The following is a 19,903-nucleotide window of genomic DNA, read 5'->3' as shown; positions in this document are numbered from 1 at the left end:
TGACGCCCTCATATGGCCTCTCTCCTTCAAAGTACTTCAAAGTACAGCGCAGAAGCTAAGGTGGGTGTACATTGCAAAAGGGGCCCGGCAGTGTTTATGTGTGCAGCAGCATCGGCATTTACAGCGGGGTAATCTGAGCCTATCGACCGTATAAATCCTCGCACTAAGTTTGATTTAATAGTGTTAACTTAAAATAAAACTGCTTCTAGCTATTGGCAGGCCTGCTGCTCGTGTGCTGCATAGCAAGCGGAACCCTGGCCCCCTTGTGGCTGCTGGGGTGGCGACATGCGAAGGCGCTGTTGCAGTGTATCGGCAGGCTCATACAGGGGCTTGTTTCCTTGCCTTCGATAAATTTCAGAGTGATTTATGTACTGTGCGTACAAAGAAGGCATTGCAGGCCGTCTTCCCTCAATTGCTCAACAGCCACACTAACTCACTAGTTACCAGCGGAAATCATACAGAGCAGGGTCTCAAACCTGCAGCTGCAAAGGAAACAACTCTTGCGTCCTACAGGTGACCCCGAGGAGAAGAGAGCAGTCTTCACACAGGCAGCTGCACTAGTCGCTAAATCAGCTGCAGGCACGGTAAGAGCAGCACTAGCAGAAGCAGCGGCACAACAACCGCGACTTCTAGGACGTACAGGAGCACCGGACAAAGCTGCTTTCAAGAGTCATCTGGACACAGCTGCCTCTTTCGAAGCTGCCGCCGCTGCCAGTACCGCTACTGGCGTGTGACAGCCAACGTGACGCCCCCTGCCCTCGAAAATGGCGCAGCCAGGAGATGGCATCGACTGGCCGGGCCTCTACAGATGGTCCATAAAATATTCAGGTGAAGCGAAACGTCAGATGCAGTAGCAGCAACTACAGTAGCACCGCAGTTAACCTTCGGTATGCTCGGTTTTGCCGAACTGGGCTAATGACCTCTCGCTCTGCTTCCATGCTTCTTAGCACTCACCTCTGCACTGATTGATAAACTGTATACGTCAGCCCTTAACTATGTGCACAGTTTGCTAAACTGTGAGTACAATGTCTCCACGTGTACTTGCTCATAACCACCGCGACCCATTCAACTAGTGCACCCGTTATTACCTGCTTTTACTGTTTATTCAATCATGCTGCATTTCCTCCAAGGGCGCAGGCAAGCTTAGGAAGGCGTCAACGTCCCAGTTACCTGGTGCATGACAGTTGAATGGTGACTGTGCATAGGGGCAAGCTTGATACTGCTATTTGTTACTGGCCACTCTATTTGTTACAAGTATTCTGTTAGTTGGACTTGTCGGTACAGATGGCACGTCTCCTCAGTGCCGCCTCAAGGAGGAGGATATTGACTTCCTACGTGGAGCCATTCAAGAGGCTTTTAAGGCCGAAGAGAATCCCGTAGAGGTCATTAAAGAGCAAATGACCATAGTGAACAACTTTCTGAACTCACAAACGAAAGGTATGTCAACCCTTAACCCTAAACTTGAACTTTTAAGTATTGTAGTAGCCAAGTCTTCTATTCCGGACCAACGGGGTTGAGACGCTAGACACAAAATGCGACATTGCATATCCAAGGGCGCGCTCAGCGTGGGCTCAAGTCATTATTATCATGAGGCTGTAGAATACGCATTAAGCTGTTTCCTTTAGGTCCAAGACAGGCCTTCAGTGCATAGTGCTTCGGCGCGCAGGCATTGTGTAGCTGGGCCTTCGTAACACGGGAAAGCCTTCACATAAATCCTGAGGCTACTATACTGTTCCTTTATATCTAGTGGCACTTGTGCACTTGAATTCTAAAGCAGAAGCGTAGTACGTGACAGTAAATCCTGCCCGTAAGCTCCAATACTCTTAGACAGTTTTAACTGGTTTTCAGAAGTCGCATTTTTTGTCCCACTCGATTCTTGCATCTTCTGCTAAATCTTCGTCTGTTGTTTTGCTGCCGTCAGGTCGTGACTGTATCGCTGCCCTATCAGTTGTGCAGCGCTTGATAGAGGACTATCCCGAACTCTCAAGGGACCTAGCTAAGTATGTTCCTGCTGTTGTTGCCACTGGGGTTTTGCTGCCGATTATGTTGCAGCCGCAGCTTCTTTTGCGGTTGCAGCTGCCTTTACGTACCACTTGATGCTGGTTGTGCTGTTTCATATTTTGCTTTGGTTGAAGCCTCGACTGTTCTGTAGAGCTGCTGATTTTATTCCGCTCGCACTGTTGCTTTTACTCCTGTTGATGTACTTGCCCCTCTTACTTCTGCTTCCCAGGTTGAACGCTTTGGAGCCTTTGCTAAGGCTTCTTTCGATGGATCGAGCAACGCTTGCGGCCTCTGGGAGTTCGGCAACTGCAGCCCAGCAGCAGCAGCAGCAACAGCAACAGCAGCAGCAGCCACAAGTGCTGGAGGAAAGCGAGGCTGCGAAGGCCTTTATAATTCTGGAGAAGACATTGGAAATTCTTGCATCTGTCATGCAAAACAACCCTCAAATTCAGCAAGCAGTCGCTGAGCTGGGGGTCAGACAAGGTCTAGACGCTTAATGCTAAATCCATTTTCTGAGCTTTTATCTTCTGCTGTCCTCCCTGGGCTTTCTGTTTAGGGGACCAATGTGGGAAACTTTGCGGGGAAAAGTAACTCGATATCCAGCTATTTATTTGTCTTTTACTGTGCTCTTGACTTGTTTGCTTTCCTTTTGTGTTTAGGGACTAGGGGTGTTGTTTGCTCTAGTGAAGGAGAGCCCGCGGAGCAAGGCACTACGTGTGCGGGCGCTGCAGACGTTGTCGTGTTTGTTGCGCAATCACAGACCGAGTGAAGAAACGTTTTTGAAGAGCAAAGGGTTGACGCTGCTGGTCTACGCCATTAAAAGTGATGATCCTAAGGTGAGAACGAGCGGTTGCTTTCTTCGGTGCCTTGAAGTTGCGGTTGTCACACTTTTTGGCCCTGTGTTTCAGCTTTGGCTCTCAACTTCTGATCTTTCGCCATCCTTCGTTTTCTGTCACCATCCCTGTGCATATGTCTTTTGTTGCCTTTTTTGCTTCTTCTTGCTCTTGAGCACCATTTCCACATGTCTTGGTGCCGGGTATAGAAGATAGATCAAATTGCACTGGCTATATTTCCATCCACTTGTTTTGTGTGGTGTTCAGTACCAAGAAAAAGCGTGTTCGCTTTGCAGACATTTGGTGGCTGAGGGTCTTATATCTTTTGAACAAATCAAAGAAACGGGACTCCTGCAGGCGCTCGAGATGCTGCTGCCGACATTGCAAGACCTTTCTAGTAAGTAGCAAACAAAGGCCGTTAGAAGCCAAGATAGAGAAGCAGACCCGATTACAGACGCTAGAGACGGAGGTAGAGGGGGTCCAGTGCGTGGCCACTGGATCTGCCAAGGTCAGACTGAAAGTTGCTACTGAGATGCACGCATAGAGCTTAGCTGACCAGGTAGAGGGAAGTAGAGGCTGAGACACAAACATACGGAAAGACTGAGCATGCAACTGAGACACAGTGAGCACGAAGTTCACAGGAAAGGAGTCATGTAGTGTGTCATGTAACCAGCAGAGTTTAGGGAGACAAGAAATGAACTAATGCAGCAAGATATAGGAACACGCCGAAGACAGTGAACCCGACCAGCGCAGAACATAGCTCCCACTTGACAACGGAATACATTGTGTGAACAAAAGAAGCAGTGCAGGATTTCCTCATCACACTGGACTCATTTTTGTTTGCTCCTTCTTTTTGTAGATGTGCAGTTCGCAGAGACTGCGCTGCAGCTCGTCATTAAAGTACTTCAGCAGCACCGGTGAGGATAACGCACATATAGATTGGCCCCACTTATGCAGAATTAGTGGTACTAGAACACAAACGAAGCCGAAGCACGCAAACAGTGAAAATAAATTTATTTAGATAAGCCAAGTGCACAGATTTAGAAGGAGAGCAAGGGAGATAATTCCTACGCGATAGGCATGTCGCCGTAAAGGGCAGCTTATAACTCACGCAATCACACTGGATAGTAGGGACAATAACAGCAATGTTAATGGTAATGATGGTGATACCATGCACGTTTAGGAGCTGCAGCACCAGCACAAGCAGTAGAAACACCGTTGGCGCTAAAAGCAGCACCATTTCTGACGATTGTTTCTGGCCTATTCTACCCATACATCTTACTTGTGGCTGCAGCGAAACTAACTCTTACAGCGCCAATCGTAGTAAAAGTAGAGTCGAACGAACCCTGGGCGGTGAGAATGCTACTAATCGCGCCGACGTAAATCTCGGGCTTGCGTTTTCTTTTCAGGATATTTCTGTCTCGCACTGCGGACTTAGCCTCTCTCACAGCTACTCTGACGACCCGCAGCGAGTGGCTCTCAACGGCACTTTGCCGCCTCCGTAGCGAAGAGGAATTTTTGACTGCAAGGGCCGCACTGAAACTGCTCACGCCTCAGGAAGCCCTCAAGCTAGAGAATATTCCGTATGATAGAGAAGCAGTCCAGGGGCAAATGCTACTAGTCCAAGAGGCATTGGCGCTTACAAAGTGAGATGCCGGTGGATGCTTCTGCGGTTGTTGCCTAAATAGTGCCGAGGAAGGATACTGCGGGTTTGTCGGCTGAGAAAGAAGGGATACCCTGTTAGCACGATGCAGTCCCAAAGTCACGTATCTGCATGTACATGTGAAGATGCTCAGAATGAATTGCTGCGGTCCTCTCCGCCCCTGTATGGTTTCTGTTTTCTTCAGAGTGCAGCACCTCATCCCCAGCAGCCAGCAGCAGAGCCAGGCACAACAGCAGCAGCAATCGGTCTACCAGCAGCAGCAGCCACAGCAGCTGCAGCAGCAACCGGAGTATCCGGCCCTTGCTCTGTCTGCAGCGCATCCGGTTTCTTCACCCCTCAGCCAGCCACAGCCGCCTCCACCGCAGCAGCAGTCGCAGCAGCAGCCACAGCAGCCCCAGCCCCTGCAACAGCAGGTTCAGCAGCGGTGCACCCAACAGCAGCAGCCAAACTACCCACTGCAACAACAGGCCCTCCTGCACCCTCCCCAGCAGGAGCAGCAGTACCAGCAGCGTCAAGGGAATTCCCACGGGCGAAATCGCAGGAGTCACAGCCGCTCCCGTGGGCAGCGACAGCAGCAACAACAGCGCAGCAGCTCCCCGAGGCCCTGGCAAATGCCCCCAACATAAGAACACTTGCTGGTGAAGCATGCACGTCGCTGCCACAACAGCAGCTACGGCAGCAGCAACAGAAAGAGCAGCAGGACCTTTGCCTCTTGGCCGCTGCTCTGGAGGTATTTTCAGCTCAATCTTGGCTAATGTTGGTAGACGCAACGAAAATCTTTAAGCTGCGTAAAGGAGCAACACTTGCTGCTGCTGCATGCGGTGCAACGCTTAGGCTTTAACAGCGGCGGCGGCACCACTGGAGTGTGCGAGTGGCCACAGTAGCGGTAGCAACGGATGCAGCTGCTGCAGCCGTGACTGCAGCAGCCGCGGGAGAATAAACGTATTTCCATAGACCCTTATCGTTACCCTGTCAAGGCACATACCCCGAATACTGTAGCTGAAGGACAAGGCCACTGCATGCTGCGATGAACATACAGAGGAGATGAGTCTAGGAATTGCAGAACAGCGTATACTCCAGCATTGTACCCCCCTTTGAATATGAATTATTTTAGCGTAGTAAAACCCCCAGCAACTGCAGAGAACATATACTCAAGCATTGTATTCCCATACAAATACAAATTATCTTAAAGCAGGAAGACCTAGCTGTGTGTGTACCACTCTGTAAATGTTCTGATGCCCTTGCATACAAACGGCATCTGTACGTAGAGATGGATGAATGTAACGAAGCGCTTGTGCATATATGTACACATTAACGCACATTTGTACGCATGTATATATATACACATGCAGTGCGATTATCCAACCCTAGACGACAGGAAAAGCCAGGCCACGCGTTCACATACTGGTAGCTAAGCGCTTGCGCACAGTGCATGTGTTCAGAAGCCACGCATACGCCAAAACTGCAAGCGCGCATACACGTATTTTATGCATGTCTGTGCATAGGGACGTACATATATGCTCTTGTACAGCCAAGCATGCACCTAAACAGATATCCATGGATATGGGTTCATACAGATGCAAGCATGGGTAGACGCGTGTAAATAGGCAGATACAAATACACACGCGTGAAAGCATATAGGCGCATCACACGTCAATAATTGGTCCTCACATCATTAACAAAGACTTCAATTGAACAAGGCGAAAAGAACCGGTACAAAGTGCAAACAGAAACTAATTTTGAATGACAGCACAAGCCGAATCACAAGGAAAAAAAGTGAGGGTGGAGAGACGGTGACACACACACTATAACAATTATGTTGACAGGGATGGGAAAAGACAAACGCAGATATTCCTAGCCTGCAAAACAAAGAAGACGCCAGCGTAGACGGCCTCAAAACCGCAAGCCCTGAACAAGACACTAAAACTACGGATGTTATCCATTTGTTTGTCTTCCCGTTCCTTCCATCGACCTTGTTTGCACTCCTCAGCAAGCGAGGCTGTAAATTTTGACATCCACTCTCAAAGCACGGCACCAAACTGCGCGTAAGGTTAGCCTGCCGCTGCTCTAGGAGGTGATACACCATGCTGGACCGCAGGCGACATGTTAAATTTGCAAGCACGCTTGCACCCATCTATGCAACTCATGCTGCTTGGTTCGCGGGCTGCAAAAACAAAAACGCTGTGTTAAGTTTTGCATTGTCCTTTTTTCCTGTCTTGTATTCTGTCTTTGACTACACAACAACAGACCGGTTAAGCGGTCGCTTCCCTTCTGTCAGTGAGGAGGGAAGCCGGCAGAGCCAAGACCCTCGCATTTTCTCCCAGCTGCCGTATGTTCAAGCAGGCAGTTGCACTGCAGCACCTGCTACTGCAGGAAGTCTAAGCAAGGGCAGATGCAGAAAATGCATGCGACTGAGAGAATGAAGGTGCCTTGAGGCCTTTCGGTCAGCAACACTTGCTGCTGCGCAATTTCTGCAGGCGTTCAAGACTTAGTTTTTGAGGTGGTCGTAATCCATTACAGCAATTTCCGGAAATAATTAGGGGCTACCGGTTTGAGGAACCTTTAGCGCTTAACCTAAATACCAAGGCCCCTGGCTGTGTTAAGTCCCTAAAAGGTGCTTGGGAGGACATGCGACGGCGACTTGGAAAGCCGTTCCCTACTAGGGTTCGTCGGATGGCGTGAATTGGGGTCTAGAGCTTAGGTCAAGAAGGGAAAGATGACACTGCGGAGTAAAGGGCTCTCGTCTGTTCTTCCGCCTTGGCAGTCAGTAGGCTTGAAGACAGGTCGGCCTCCAAGGGCTCCCCTATGGCCAGCCCTACGGGAGAAAAGTTGCAACTCCGCGTCTCCCCCAGCTCCTTTGCAACCTATAGTAAACATATTCCCCAACACTTCAGGCACCAGTCGAAAACGCATATGCGGACAGAGCTAACGGCAAAAACCAAGGAGGCACATGGGCACAGGCACAAGCAGACGCCATCAACGGCAAGTGAGTACAGTTGTCCTTTAAGAAGCAATGAAAAACAAAAACTCAGAAGATAAGTGGGTGCACTTACCCTCAAGCTTGCACGGAACGACGTAGATATAGGTATACAGGACTCCGTGAATACACAAAGGCATCTAATCCTACGCATGCATACTGATGCACACGAGTGCGCGGAGAGATACATAGTTGTCTTACATATTCACCCTTTAGTACGTCTGCACAAGTATGTACTGAGCATCATGCACAAGTGTGTACTGGGAACTTGTGGATATGCACTCTCACGCACACCCAAAGCACACACTGGAATGAATAGGATTAGCTTGCGTGCTCATCTCTCTTGTGTATGTGCATATCTATTCTTTATAGGTACCTCTTTAGGAGGAGGGCAGATAGGGGCTGTATAGACGGCCATAGGGAAGAAGAGGGTCTTGTGGCCTGAGGAATCTCGGGCGCGTTTTGCAAAGAGAGAAAAGGTCTGGACGGTTTTTGCATCGAAAGGGTCCGGTTGTGCGTACACCCCTTGCTGATTGGCCCTATCACGACCCCCGCTGGGGGCCACCCATATCAGACTGCCTCCTTTCTCCAGCAGGTGTTGCAACGCCTGCATGGCCTGCACGTTCTCTCGCCGTTGCTGCTCCAGCCCGTCGGCACCAGAGGACAGATGCTTCTTTGAGTGCACACAAATCATGTCGCAGCTCATTGAAAACGGCACTGACAGTAAGTCCGAGCGTACCCTTAAGACAACATCGAATTCAAGCACAAACAGTTACACAGAAGTAGGGGGAGAGAACAGAGTGGGGCAGGCTGCCCGGCGTACGCTCATTCATAGTAGGTGAACGCAAAAAGGGGACCGAATGAGACAGCCACAGACGGAGACATAATCACACAGGGGCGCGACGATTTAGCGAGGGCAGCAAAAGCGATTTCAGCCAAACCATCCGCTAATGAAGTAGAAGTCAAAAGCAGGGGCCGCGAATGAAAGAGATGCACACTGAAAATGCGAAGACAACGCGTCCAGAACAAAACGTTGTGCTGAACGTACACTGCAGTAGGGCCTCAAGATGGAATTAATGGTGAGTGTCCACTACAACACTTGCAGTCTGCGTAAGCCGTTGTTTCTCTGTGCCCCACCTGTAGCCAGCCACGGCAGTAAGCGCCTCATAAAGATCATTAAATCCTCTTTTGCGGAATAGAAGCCGCGCTAAGAGAGGGTCGGGCTCAGTCTGGTGATTTGAGAGTAGCACGGCGTTGCCCCCAGACCTGAGGTGCCGAGATAACCTAAGCAGAGTGTCTTCAGAGACCTGCAGAGACACAGAGCACGGGAAACAGAAATCAGGTGAATTTAGGGACAAATATATATGGAAGGCGCTGAGGCACGACTAATGACAAACCTGCATACGAAAAACACAGACAGGTTCAAAAAGAAATTTAAAGCCTGCTCAGAGAGAGAACTATAAGCAGAGACGTTCAAGCACGTCAAGACGAGCACGCGAAAAGGAACGGGTCAAAGTAAAATAAGGTAAGTTCGCGGAGTGAAGGAGCAGAGAGGCGCACAGGCATAGGGACTACGAAAATCATTGAAAAGGACAGAGCGCAGAGCAGCCGAAAAAGGCACCGATGGGCACAAGCCATAACCAAACACCGAAGAGAGGCGCAACATAGCCAGAGTGGAACTGAGTGAGTCATGAAAGTTGGCCTCTACAAAAGAAACTTAAGGCTGCGGGAAACCTGCTTCATTAAAAAATAGAGTTTGCCGCGTACATGCAGCTTGCTGTTTTCCAGATCTATAAGAGGCTCCCAAATGGACAATGACCACTCAGTAAAGTCCATGGGGCTTTTCTGCGCCGCACTGAACGCTGAGAATACATACGATGAACACCGCATGCATTGCTGCAGCACGCTTCTGCATACACACACACACACAGCGGCACCAGCAGCAGCAGGAGCTTTAATTAGCTCACGAGACAAAAACTCAGCAGCGGCAACTCCGTAGGACAGCAGCAGCTGCAGTCATTGCTAAGTCGTGAAACGTTCTCAGGACGGAGAAAGACACACTGACGCAGAAAGTCAGGGACGAACAATAGGGAAGGTGGATGAAGGAGAGATAAAGATAGGGTAACAGAAGCAAAGGAGACTCGTAAGATTGGCAGCAGAGGCACCGAAGAGGCGGGGCAGTCGAAACTACGAAGGCTATAACTGAAGGAGCCATATTTGCTCGTTGCTATCGGTATTTCAGCAGCAGCAGCAGGAAGCGAAGAAACTAAAAGTTGCGGCGCAGGAGCTACTGTGGATGAGGCAATATTGACGAAAGGCTGACAGCAGCTTAACGACGCATTCTACAGCAGTCGCTTTGCCGGAGATTTTCGCAGAGTTGCAGAAGTCTCTCGAAAATCCAATGAGCTGTTCCACCTGCTGTGCAGAGAGCAGCTTTTGCTGCTTCTGTTGCGGTTGCTGCTGCTGTGTATTGTACAGGCGCCACATCTCCCTTTCAATGACCTCCTTCGCCTCGTCCAGTGCCGCTGCAGTTTTTGGGCTTGCTGCTGACTGGGGGGAAAGAGCGGGGGGCAACCCATAGGGGAACAAAGATGACGCGGTTGTTTTGGCTGCTGTCGCTGCTTTTGCTGCCGCGATGGCTGCTGCATCGGCCGCTTCTGCCGCAGTCATTAAGGCCGCAGTTGCAGCAGTCCCTGCTGCTGCAACCGGGGCAGGACGGCGTCTGAGTAAGGAAAGAGCATCTCCTCTGTTGGCTGCCAAAGGGGCCCGCGTTGAGATCCCCATGAGACGGCCATAGCCTTGTGAGGCCCAGGCCATAGGGAGAGAAGCATTTGCTGCTGGCTGCTGATGTTTCAGCTGCAGCGCGTCGGTGGGCCTAAAGGCACTGAATGCTATAGCAGCGAAGAGGCATGTGAGACCGAAGGGTCTCCCGATGAAGAAGGAGATACCCCGTGCAGCAGCTCTTGCCGTAGCTGCTGCTGCAGCTGCTGCAGCAGCTGTTGTTGCTGCTGCTCTTGTTGTTCCTGCTGCTGCCCGCATTTGCTACAGATAAAAACGGAAAAGGCTGGCGAGGCGCCCTTCGACTAGGGCCCCCGTAGGCTTGTGCGTCGTCCGCTGTGAGCTGCCAGGCCATAGAACGAGCAGCGCAGCTGCGCGTTGCAGCGCCGTTGGGAACAGCAGATAGTGGGGGGAAATATTTACATTAAATCAAACAGGCAAAGATACAACAGCACAAGACGCTTGAGCCTGCAGCGAGACTGCGCTTGCAGTATACGATCAGGGCCGACAGACCCTGGTCGTCCGCCCCTATCACGTAAAACAGCCAACTACACCTTAACCTGGATTCAACTAAGGATTTTCAATCATCTTGAAGCTAATAATTCAGTTGTACTGATGCTGCTGCTCATGCTGCGCTTATTGGGCACGAAATTGCAGAAGTGCTCCCATGGGCTCCAGGGAGTGGATGTCTTCTTTGCTGCAAAGCTCAAGGTTTGTGTACTACTGGCAATGAACATTTTAAAATATTGGAGGAGGGAGGCTGTAGAAATAAACCTTTTGAATGAAAATCTAGGTGAGCCATGTTCTCGCAGGGTCTTTTGCTGCAGGTTCTAGCGAGCAGACATGGCGCCACCTTAGCACAGTTGGTAGTGCGTTTGATTCGTAATCAAAAGGTCGTGGGTTCGATTCCCACAGGTGGCTGACGTTTCCGTTCTTTGCTTTATCTTTGTATTTATGTTTCCTTTGAATATACCATTTCATAGGTATGCGCAGCGCAAATGATTATGACATTCTGATGAAAACTAGAATTCTATATCAATCAATGCATTGGGAAGCTAAAAAGGGGGAGCTTATGGGGGTCACGGGAACTCAAAGTAAAGTACACCATTCAGTCGATGTCACTTCTCGATTTGAATCATATTATCTGCTCTCATCAGTTACTTTGAGCACTGAGTATGAGCTGGCAGCCCGTGAAGCAACCCCACTCATAAACACAGTCGGTAGCGGGCCCCAACGCCACCCTGTGTTCCTGGTTGAGAATATCCCTAATTATTTCCAAATTTTCAACGCTCCTGCTTTATATTACGGCCTGTTGCTGGTGCCGCTCATGCCTCAGTGCTCTACTAAAGGCTTGGGTGGACCAGCTGTCGCAGATGGGGGAAAAGGGGGATGGCCAGGACAGCAGCGCTAGCAGGGAGAGCAAGTCCACCAAGACTCCGCGTGCTTCCACGTTTTTGATTATCACTCGCTTGCAGCACTTATATCAGGAGCTGCAACTGCTTCTTACAGAGCTCTTACTCGCCCGCAACGAGTGAGCACTAGGGACGGCGCCTCCGAACCAACACTCGATGTTCGTAGCTCATGCCGCGTGGCAATCAGAAAGAACATAGCATGGGACAGCCAAAACATGGGGAATTCCCCACCAAGGAATGTAACCGGCAGCATGATAGCTCCAACAAAGATGCCAGCAGCAGTCTCACCAATAGTGGGGACACTGCTGACCAAATCTGTTTGTCTCGGACACAACAAGAGGCATCGGGGCCCACTAGTCGCAGCAGAAGCAGCAGCAACAGTCGCAATGGCAGCAGCAACAGCAACAGCAGCAGCAGCAGCGCAAGAAGCGCATCAAATGGGGGATCTGCGCATTCGCTTCCCAGACTTTTAAACCCAGTAGCCGGTTTTTCCGTGCGGCGCATTATGGAGGGCCCTGTCAGTCTCCACCAGCCTGCTACTGCTGGCTCTGCTGCAGCGCGGGGCAATAATCCGCACCATCTTTCTCCCGCGGCGGCTGCAAAAGCAACGGAGATCGCAGCTCTAGCTAGTGGTTCGAGACAAGCTGCAGCGATGAAGTCTTTAAATGCTCCGTGGATTCCATTGAACCCACTGCTGTACGAGCAGCAGCAACGCCAGTTGCTACGGCTAGAGCCTCAGAAGCATGATCTGCAGCACAGGGAGAAACAGCAGCAGCAACGACAGAAAATTACTCCCCGTACTCCTTCAGGAGTCAATTCGTATACTGTCGCCGCAGCGCTTCGGCAGCAAGAGTACCCAAAGCAGCAGCGGCAGCAGCAGCAGCGGCACATTGACCAGACCGAGCAACAGCAGGAGGAACAAGAGGTTGCAACGGAGGAACAGAAGTGCCGGTTGCACAAGTTGAAGCAGCAGCTGCACTCTCTGGGATACAAGGACAATCTGGACGCCAAAAGCTGCCAGCTCGCCTCCCGACTGCTCTCTGACCTAGTCAAATCTGTTGGGCACTTCAGGGCCCTCATCATCAGGTGTACACACACCCGGCAGATGCCTCTGCTTCCATTGCATTCCTGCTGGTGTACTGCATGTTGCTAATGGTAACTGCACCGCGAAGCTTCGGCGCCAGCTGCTCTTGTGCCGGTCCAATCGCCAACAGCAAGGTTCGCTTCCTCGTTAGCCGCACATATGGACTATTCCCGTTTCTTCCGCTGTATCTGCACCTCAGGTACAGAGAGCTGCAGCAGCGACTGCGTGAAGAAACCGTCTCTGCCGCTGCTGCCGCTGCTGGCCAGCAGCGGGAGGCAGCAGAAGCAGAAAAGTACAAAAGGGAAGCAGAAGCAGTACACCGGCAGCTACGGCAGCAGCAACGACATCAGCAGCAGCTGCAGGAAGAGCTACGGTCATGCAGAGCGCTGTTGCTGGAAAATACGAAGCGGCAAACGCCAGCAGCAGCAAACGCCACAGATCGCCAGGGGCAGGTCGCTATTGTCTTTAGTTGCACGTAACTTTCTGCCCGCGTTTCCACCGTTGCTGTTCTGTCAACTGCTCTTACTGTTGGAACGTCTGGAGTTATCGTGACTGTTTCTACTGTTCATGTTGCTGTCGTTTGCCGATCATTTTGTTTACAACTGATGCGCAAACCGCCGCTGCTGGTTACTTATCGTTACTTGGGAAGCTGTGTGCCGCAGCTTGACTTTTCCGGCCATACGCGCTGCAACTGCCTCAGCTACAGCTGGTGCCTCGAATTCCAACACCTCACGACCCTCTTTGGCCGACGTGAACCTGTATTGTGCCGTGTTCGCTGTTAGTTCCGCAGCTGCTGCATGTTGCTGCGTATCCTAAAGACTGTTTGTGCATGCATACGCTGGCGTGCTTCAGATCACTCACTCTCGAGGGAGAAGGGAAACTGCGTAGGGCTCCTGCTGCATTATTTCTTCCTGCTGTCTTTGCTGTAACCACGGTTTGTATTACTGTAGCTGGGGCTACTGTTTCGTGTTTCCCTGCTCATGCAGCCATCGTTGCAGTTGCGCTTCTGCTGCTTAATTTCTGTTGCTGCCGCTTATGCAGTCTTTGCCCTAGTAAATTGCCCTGTTGTAGCACGGTCATTGGACTTCATATTCTTGCTGGTTCTGTCCGGCCGCGTGGCTGCTGCAGGAGATGCCGCAGGAGCCTCAGAGCTGTTGGAGCAGCTACGGGATGGGTGCCAGCTGCCGCAGCAGCAACTGTCTCGACAGCAACTGAACCACGAAAAGGAAATAGGGGAGTTGCATGAGCTGCAGAAACCGCAGGATAACGAGGAGAAAACGAAACTGCGCCTTTTGCTGCTTTCAAAAGAGAAAGAACTGAGAGATCTTCAGGGGGATTTTGACGCGCTAAACGCTAGCCATCAGGTGCTGCAGCGTGCATGCTCCCATGAGTTTATGCTTCCATTGTTCGTGTAGGCTATCCTCTCTCTATTATCTACTTGCTGCCGTGGTTTGAATTTTTTCCATCTAAACTAAGCTTGCTAATGCCGCTGCAGGCGTTGCGTTCTGCTAGCCTGAAAAGCGGGAACAGCAGCAGATCTTTAGTCCGCCCTACTGCTGCCGCGAGCAGTAGCAAAGCCTCCAACAGGAGGCTGCTGCTGCTAAGGAGCACTCGAGGCGACGCCACAACAGAACGCCGGCTGCTGCTGCAACGTTGCAACTCCCTCCAAAAACAGCTAAGAGCGGCGCAGGTACAGCAACAGTAGCGGCTGCAATAGTACGGACTACAAGCCAACACATCCTGTTGCCAACAGCATGAGAGGGAGTTCACTGCAAAGGCAATCAAATAGCTGTCGGAGCAGCAGCAGAAAACCCAAAGGCACAGTCGTGGTATTGAGGGCAGCAATAGAAGCAGAAGCTGCTGCTATTGCTGCTATTTCACGCTTCCATTCACAAGTGGTGATGCACACCATGAGCTGTCTGTGCTGCTGCTAAACTTACTGTTAGCTGCTGCTACTGCTGTTGATGCTGCTGCAGGCTGAGAAGGAGGAAGTTGCTGCAGAATTGAAGCAGTGGATATCAAGGGTAATAAATTTTGAGGGCGGCCTTCAGCATGCGAAAGAAAAGTGAGTAAACCATCTAGGACCATTTGGTTATTCGTTGGCGTGTTTTTCTCCGTCCTTCATCTTCCGTAAACAACTTTACTTGCCCTTCGTCCCGTACAGCTTTTACAGCCGCAGGGATCTCCTGCCTACGCCATTCTCATGGTCGCTGCGTTTGTGACAATGTTTTCTGTTGCCAACACATTTATGTTAGCGCACTGTCCCATGGTCCGCTTGCGAAAGTGTATTTGCTTCGTCTTTTACTTAGGCGTCTGCTGCTGCTGCATCTATTGCTGCCGCTTCAGGGCGACAGCAGCGGAAAAGGAACAGGAAGTGCTGCGGCAGAAGAATTGCATGGAGAAGATTCAGGTTTGTTGCAGCAGCAGAAATAGCTTTTAGGAATAAACGGACACAGCATGCCAAGCTTAACCCCTTCCATAGCTTTGCTGCTGCAGGCTGCAAAGCAGGAACAGAGGATGCAGCAGCAGCAGGAGGAGATACGACACCTCCACCAGCAGCTTGAGGCTGAACGCAAGCGCAACAATGAAATGCGGGAAGCGCTTTTCGGACTTCAAGCAGCCAGCAAGACCGCGCATCGGCACGCTGCCTTGCTTTTGCAGCAGCAGAAACGGCATGAGGAGCAGCTGCAACAACAAAATATGCAGCAGCAGCAGCAGCAGCAGCAGAGCTGGGCTACTTGTGTAAGTCTAATTGCCGCTGCACACTCCCTGCGCGTTTACTCCTTACTGTGGTTATAGTGCTGCCAGTGAAGGCCGCTTTTTATCTCTTCTGTGCGATTTGTCGTGCAGCACGAGCATGTTGCTGCCGTTGCTGGTTCTGGTGCTGCTACCAACCCAGCAGAGCCTGCTGCTGCAGTCACTCCGTACGTCTCGTGCAATATCAGGCTTTAGCGTGTCTTTTGCATGCAACTCTATGTTAAAGCAAAGTCGCTTGCTGCGGCTGCTGCTTCTGCCTTGTTGCTCTTGCTAGCGTACTGTTCCTGCTGCTCTGCTAAAACGCAGCTTTTGTTCGTGTTGCTGCTTCAGCAGTGTACCAAAACCATCCTCGAATTTTGGCACGCCAGTACGTCTTAATTCCTAATTCTTCACGAATAGGACTTGGGAACATAAAGACTGAAAGCTCAGAATTTGCATTTTTTCATTGCCACTTCCACCCCTCTGAAGCCTCTTGGAATGACGCAGCTTCATGTTTCGATGCTAGGGGTTCCACAAGGGGGAAAAAGATATCTGTGAATGCGTTTGTTATGTGCCGCTGCCGCTGCATTGGAGATGCACAGGCACTCGAGGAGTTTGCTACGTTGCAGGAGGAGCTTGCAGTGAGTTGCTGCGCAACACTTACTGCGCAGCTCACGTTGCTGTTCCTTTTGCGCATGTGCCGGCACTCTTATGCTTGCTACTGCTATCTCTGCTGCCATTGCTGCCTCTGTTTTTGCTTTGTTGGAATTGAAATTGACGGTGCTGTTGCGGTTGCCACGTCGCTTGCAGGCGACGAGGCGGAAGCTACAACTTTCAGGTTTGTCTGGACTTCAAGAGCCGGCTTAGCATCATTGGTTGCTGTAGGAGCAGCAATGGCATCATGGCCACTGCAATTAGTACCACAGCGTTCATGACTGTGGCGTTTGCTTCAGAAGTAGCATTGCGATTGGAGCAAGAGAAGCAACGCACAAGCGGCACATGCCCAGCATCTCCTTTAAGGCAACAGCAGCACCAACAGCTGCAACAGGAGCTTCAACAGCTGAAGCTACAGCAGCAAAAACAGCAGCAAATGGAGCAGCATCTTCGTTCGCAGCTCGAGGCACAGGCAATGACGCTGGCAGAACACCGCAAGACAGTCCGTTGAGGGCGGAACGTTTAAGCTTCACATGCTCTGAATAGGGATTTGCTGATGACAAGATCTCTCTGTCCGCTCCCAGTTGTCATGTACACATGCTGCCGTTGTGTGCTGTCCCCACTGCTGCTCAGGTGGTAGACCTGCAGCACGAACTTCTTGCAGCCGAGCTTGAAAGATCCAGGAGCGCCGAGGTAAGGGACTGTAAGAAGCGATGCTGCTGCCGTCGGAGCTACAATGCTGAGCTCGGCTACTTACTGCAGAGCTGCTGTACCTCCCACTGCCCTTGCTACGTTGGCTTTTACCCCTGTGAACGCTGTAATTGCCACTAAATGATTCCCAGGCTCAGAGGCGGGTGCAGCAAGAGCATATTGGGATTCTGGAGGCAAAAGCCCAGGTGTGCCTGTTGTGGGGCTGCTGCTACTCATGCTGCCGTAACTGAAGTTGCTGCATCTGATGCTAGCCTTGTGCTGCTGTTTAGGCTGTGTCCGCTCTAGAGGCGGACAAACGAAAGGCTGAAGAGTCCATCGAACTTCTGCAGCAGCTGCTGAAGCAGAGCGAGCAGCAGCAGTGGCAACTGCAGCGACGCGTGGAGGCGGCAGAGGAAGTAGCTGCACAAGTAGGCCCCGTCGGCGTTGCTGTTATTTTTGTTGCTGTTGCTGCCAAGCTGTGAGCGTCTACAGTCTTCCGTTCATTGTGCTGTTGCGTTGCTAGTTGCGAGCACAGCAGCAGCAGCAGCAGCAGCAGCAGAAACAACAGCAACAACGACAGCAGCAAACGGAGAAGCTCGTCGCGCACGTAAGGCCTCGTGCACGCCCGCAGCCTTGGAGCAGCAGTTGCGAATACAACCCCACGACGTGCTTCACAATCAGTAGCAGCACCAGTTGCAGCAGCCAGTGCTCCGTGTGGCGCCTTGTTGCAGTTGACACTGACACAAGCCGAGGGGCAGCAACGCCAAGAAGCACTGAAAGCTGAGAACGCAGCCTTGCAGGTTAGCTAGCAACAGACCCGCTAGCAGCAGGACCATCAGCAACGGCAGCATTTTGACCTGCTGCGCGGCAACAAAACAAGGTCTGTTTGGTAAAGTTGAGCATATGACTTGCCGTTGCCGCTGCTGGTGCTGCAGACCGAGCTGCAGCAACGGCAGGATCAGCTGCGCAATGCAGCAGCCCAACTCGAAGCTGCAACTCGGCGGTGCGTATTGGCTGAGACGGACAACGAGAGTTTAATAGACAAGCTCGATACTCTTGCCGCTGCTCTTGCTGCCAAAGCGGCTGCAGAGGACACAAAAGCAACAGCATCAGCACTCACTGCCTCAGCGCCTTTGTCCATAGCGCATCCGCATGAGCCAGCAGCAGCAGCAGTTGCTGCTGCCTCAGTGAGGGCCTCCTTGCGACTGCGCTGAAACAAAAGGTAATTTTCTTCATTATTCTTACCTGCTTTTGGGGCTTCTTCTCTTCACTTGGAGGCGATCCTTGTCTTGGCTGGGTTGCAGAGGTACCGCAGCTCGTTGCATACATATCCAATTGCGGATTAGATCACCGCTCTTTACACTTGTTTGATTCCAAGTTGCTACTGATACTATTGCCCTTTTACGAGCCAGTGCATCCGTATACTGACTACCGGCACTGCGAGCGCAGCAGTCCACGAAAAGGCAAGAACCTCGACACCTTTCAAGGGGTTTCCTTCCTTCAGAGGCGCTTTTGGCATACCGCAGCTTGTACAGCCTTTATGGCTGCCACTTCTGGCGAATCCCGGCATTTGATGTCTCCAAAATATAGCTTGTGTTACGGATGTATGAACTCCCGGCGTGGGTGGTGGAACGGAAGAGATATGCCTCTCCTACGCAGGAATATATATGAACTTTCAAGAGATAAAAGCTCAATGTTATATTCACCAGAAGGACTAGCCTGCGAGGCCCGAATGCCTCTGACACGCCTTTGGAACCCCTTAGAAACACGAGCCCTCTTGGAAGACATCGCGTCTGTTTCTTCTCGCTGGACTACAATACTCATCGTCTGTCTGAGGATGCTTGTGTCTAAAACAACAGAAGTAGTATATTCCTCATGTATTATTTTATCGTGAGGTGGGCGGAAAAGCAGCAAAGACGTACCTGCCTACCGCGCCGCCACGTCCTTGAGGACCTGCGGTGCTAGGGCCACTCCCTTCACCGCCTTAACCATTGCAGCCCCCCCTATATTTCTGTAAAAGTCAACCCAAATTATCGTTAAAAGTCGCCAATCAGCTGCTACTGCTGCTATCGAACAAGCCAGACATAAGCGATACATGCAGGAAGAGGCCCTCGATACTGTGGCTGCAGCTGCTGCTGCTGCTGCTGTTCCACAATAGCAGCAGCAGTATTTTTTTAATAATACCATCTTCTGAGCTGAACTACGGGTCTGGGAGCGGGTGGTGCTGCTGCAGCGAGCTGTAACAGCAGCAGCTGCTGCTGCTGTTGCTGCAGGGTTATCAGCTGTCAAGGGGGTGGAGCTCATCAAGAGTATATGCACACAGCCAATGCTGCGGTTGCTGCAGCTCTGGGGAAGGATTGGACGGCTTGGCAGGTAGTGGTGCGAGAGACACAGGCCAGCAAGTGACGCTCTGCGCCTGCTCATGCATGTGATTACTGCCCTACGACAACAGCAGGAACGACGAAAATACTAGCAACAACAGCAGAGGTGATGTCAGCGTCAGCAGTGATCGTGCACGCGAGTGTAGCTGGGATGGAGACACACCAGTGAAAGCGGCTGCTGGGGTCCAGAGCTAGTTGACAGCATGACGCCGATGCCCAAGCCGAACGTACAACACAGCAGCGGCAACAGCAGTAACGGCAACAGTAGTAACATCAACAGCTGCATGTTCAGCATGGCAAAATCGGTCAACAATGGCTTAACTTACGCGCCTCAGCAGGAATCAGCGACTATCACAGCATCTCCATGAGCAGCTGCTCCTCTCGAGATTCCCAAGGTCAACAGCAGCAGCAGCGGGAAGAAAGCAGAGACGCTCCAGTCTATAGATGCTCCAAACTATAGGAGTATCACGCAGACCAAAAGTATCAGCGTAAACGGAAGTGGGCGCTTTCACCGACGCAGGAGGTTGACATAACGAAGGACAGGCACAAGACTGTCGCGAAGTGAAGTATTGATGAGGCTTCGTGCCGCTCCTACGTCTGCTGCTTCTGCTGCACGTGCTGCACCAGAAATAGTTGATAAAAGCGCATTCATCAGCATCAAAAAGCACAGGGTACGGCTAGAGCAGCTTACAAA

At 51.3% G+C, this 19,903-nt stretch overlaps 3 protein-coding genes across 3 annotated transcripts; 2 read left to right on the top strand and 1 right to left on the bottom strand.

Moving 5' to 3' along the window:
- Window positions 1-764: 764 nt before the first annotated feature.
- Window positions 765-5,123, top strand: ETH_00020650 (uncharacterized protein; the record flags this gene model as incomplete). Its single annotated transcript, XM_013377678.1, has 9 exons — window positions 765-828; window positions 1,285-1,437; window positions 1,922-2,000; window positions 2,231-2,474; window positions 2,661-2,837; window positions 3,102-3,231; window positions 3,694-3,751; window positions 4,244-4,480; window positions 4,682-5,123. 9 exons carry the CDS (start codon window positions 765-767, stop codon window positions 5,121-5,123), a joined length of 1,584 nt encoding a protein of 527 aa, XP_013233132.1.
- Window positions 5,124-7,199: 2,076 nt separating this feature from the next.
- ETH_00020645 (glycerol-3-phosphate acyltransferase, putative) lies at window positions 7,200-10,513 on the bottom strand (the record flags this gene model as incomplete). Its single annotated transcript, XM_013377677.1, has 5 exons — window positions 7,200-7,361; window positions 7,851-8,214; window positions 8,612-8,781; window positions 9,242-9,383; window positions 9,798-10,513. The coding sequence occupies 5 exons, from the start codon at window positions 10,511-10,513 to the stop codon at window positions 7,200-7,202; spliced, it is 1,554 nt and encodes a 517-aa protein (XP_013233131.1).
- A 1,320-nt stretch (window positions 10,514-11,833) lies between these two features.
- Window positions 11,834-18,042, top strand: ETH_00020640 (uncharacterized protein; the record flags this gene model as incomplete). The annotated part of the gene is made up of 15 exons (XM_013377676.1): window positions 11,834-12,750; window positions 12,948-13,196; window positions 13,601-13,632; window positions 13,790-14,112; window positions 14,244-14,438; window positions 14,725-14,813; window positions 15,095-15,158; window positions 15,245-15,490; window positions 15,599-15,672; window positions 16,295-16,640; window positions 16,772-16,831; window positions 17,119-17,256; window positions 17,364-17,435; window positions 17,560-17,628; window positions 17,764-18,042. 15 exons carry the CDS (start codon window positions 11,834-11,836, stop codon window positions 18,040-18,042), a joined length of 3,153 nt encoding a protein of 1,050 aa, XP_013233130.1.
- Window positions 18,043-19,903: the final 1,861 nt, after the last annotated feature.

Source organism: Eimeria tenella, genomic scaffold, assembly GCF_000499545.2.
Source record: "Eimeria tenella Houghton genomic scaffold, Eth_scaff6, whole genome shotgun sequence".
Taxonomy (NCBI): domain Eukaryota; phylum Apicomplexa; class Conoidasida; order Eucoccidiorida; family Eimeriidae; genus Eimeria; species Eimeria tenella.
The sequence above is the reverse complement of the archived record's forward strand: the minus strand, read 5'-3'. Positions and strand labels throughout refer to the sequence as shown.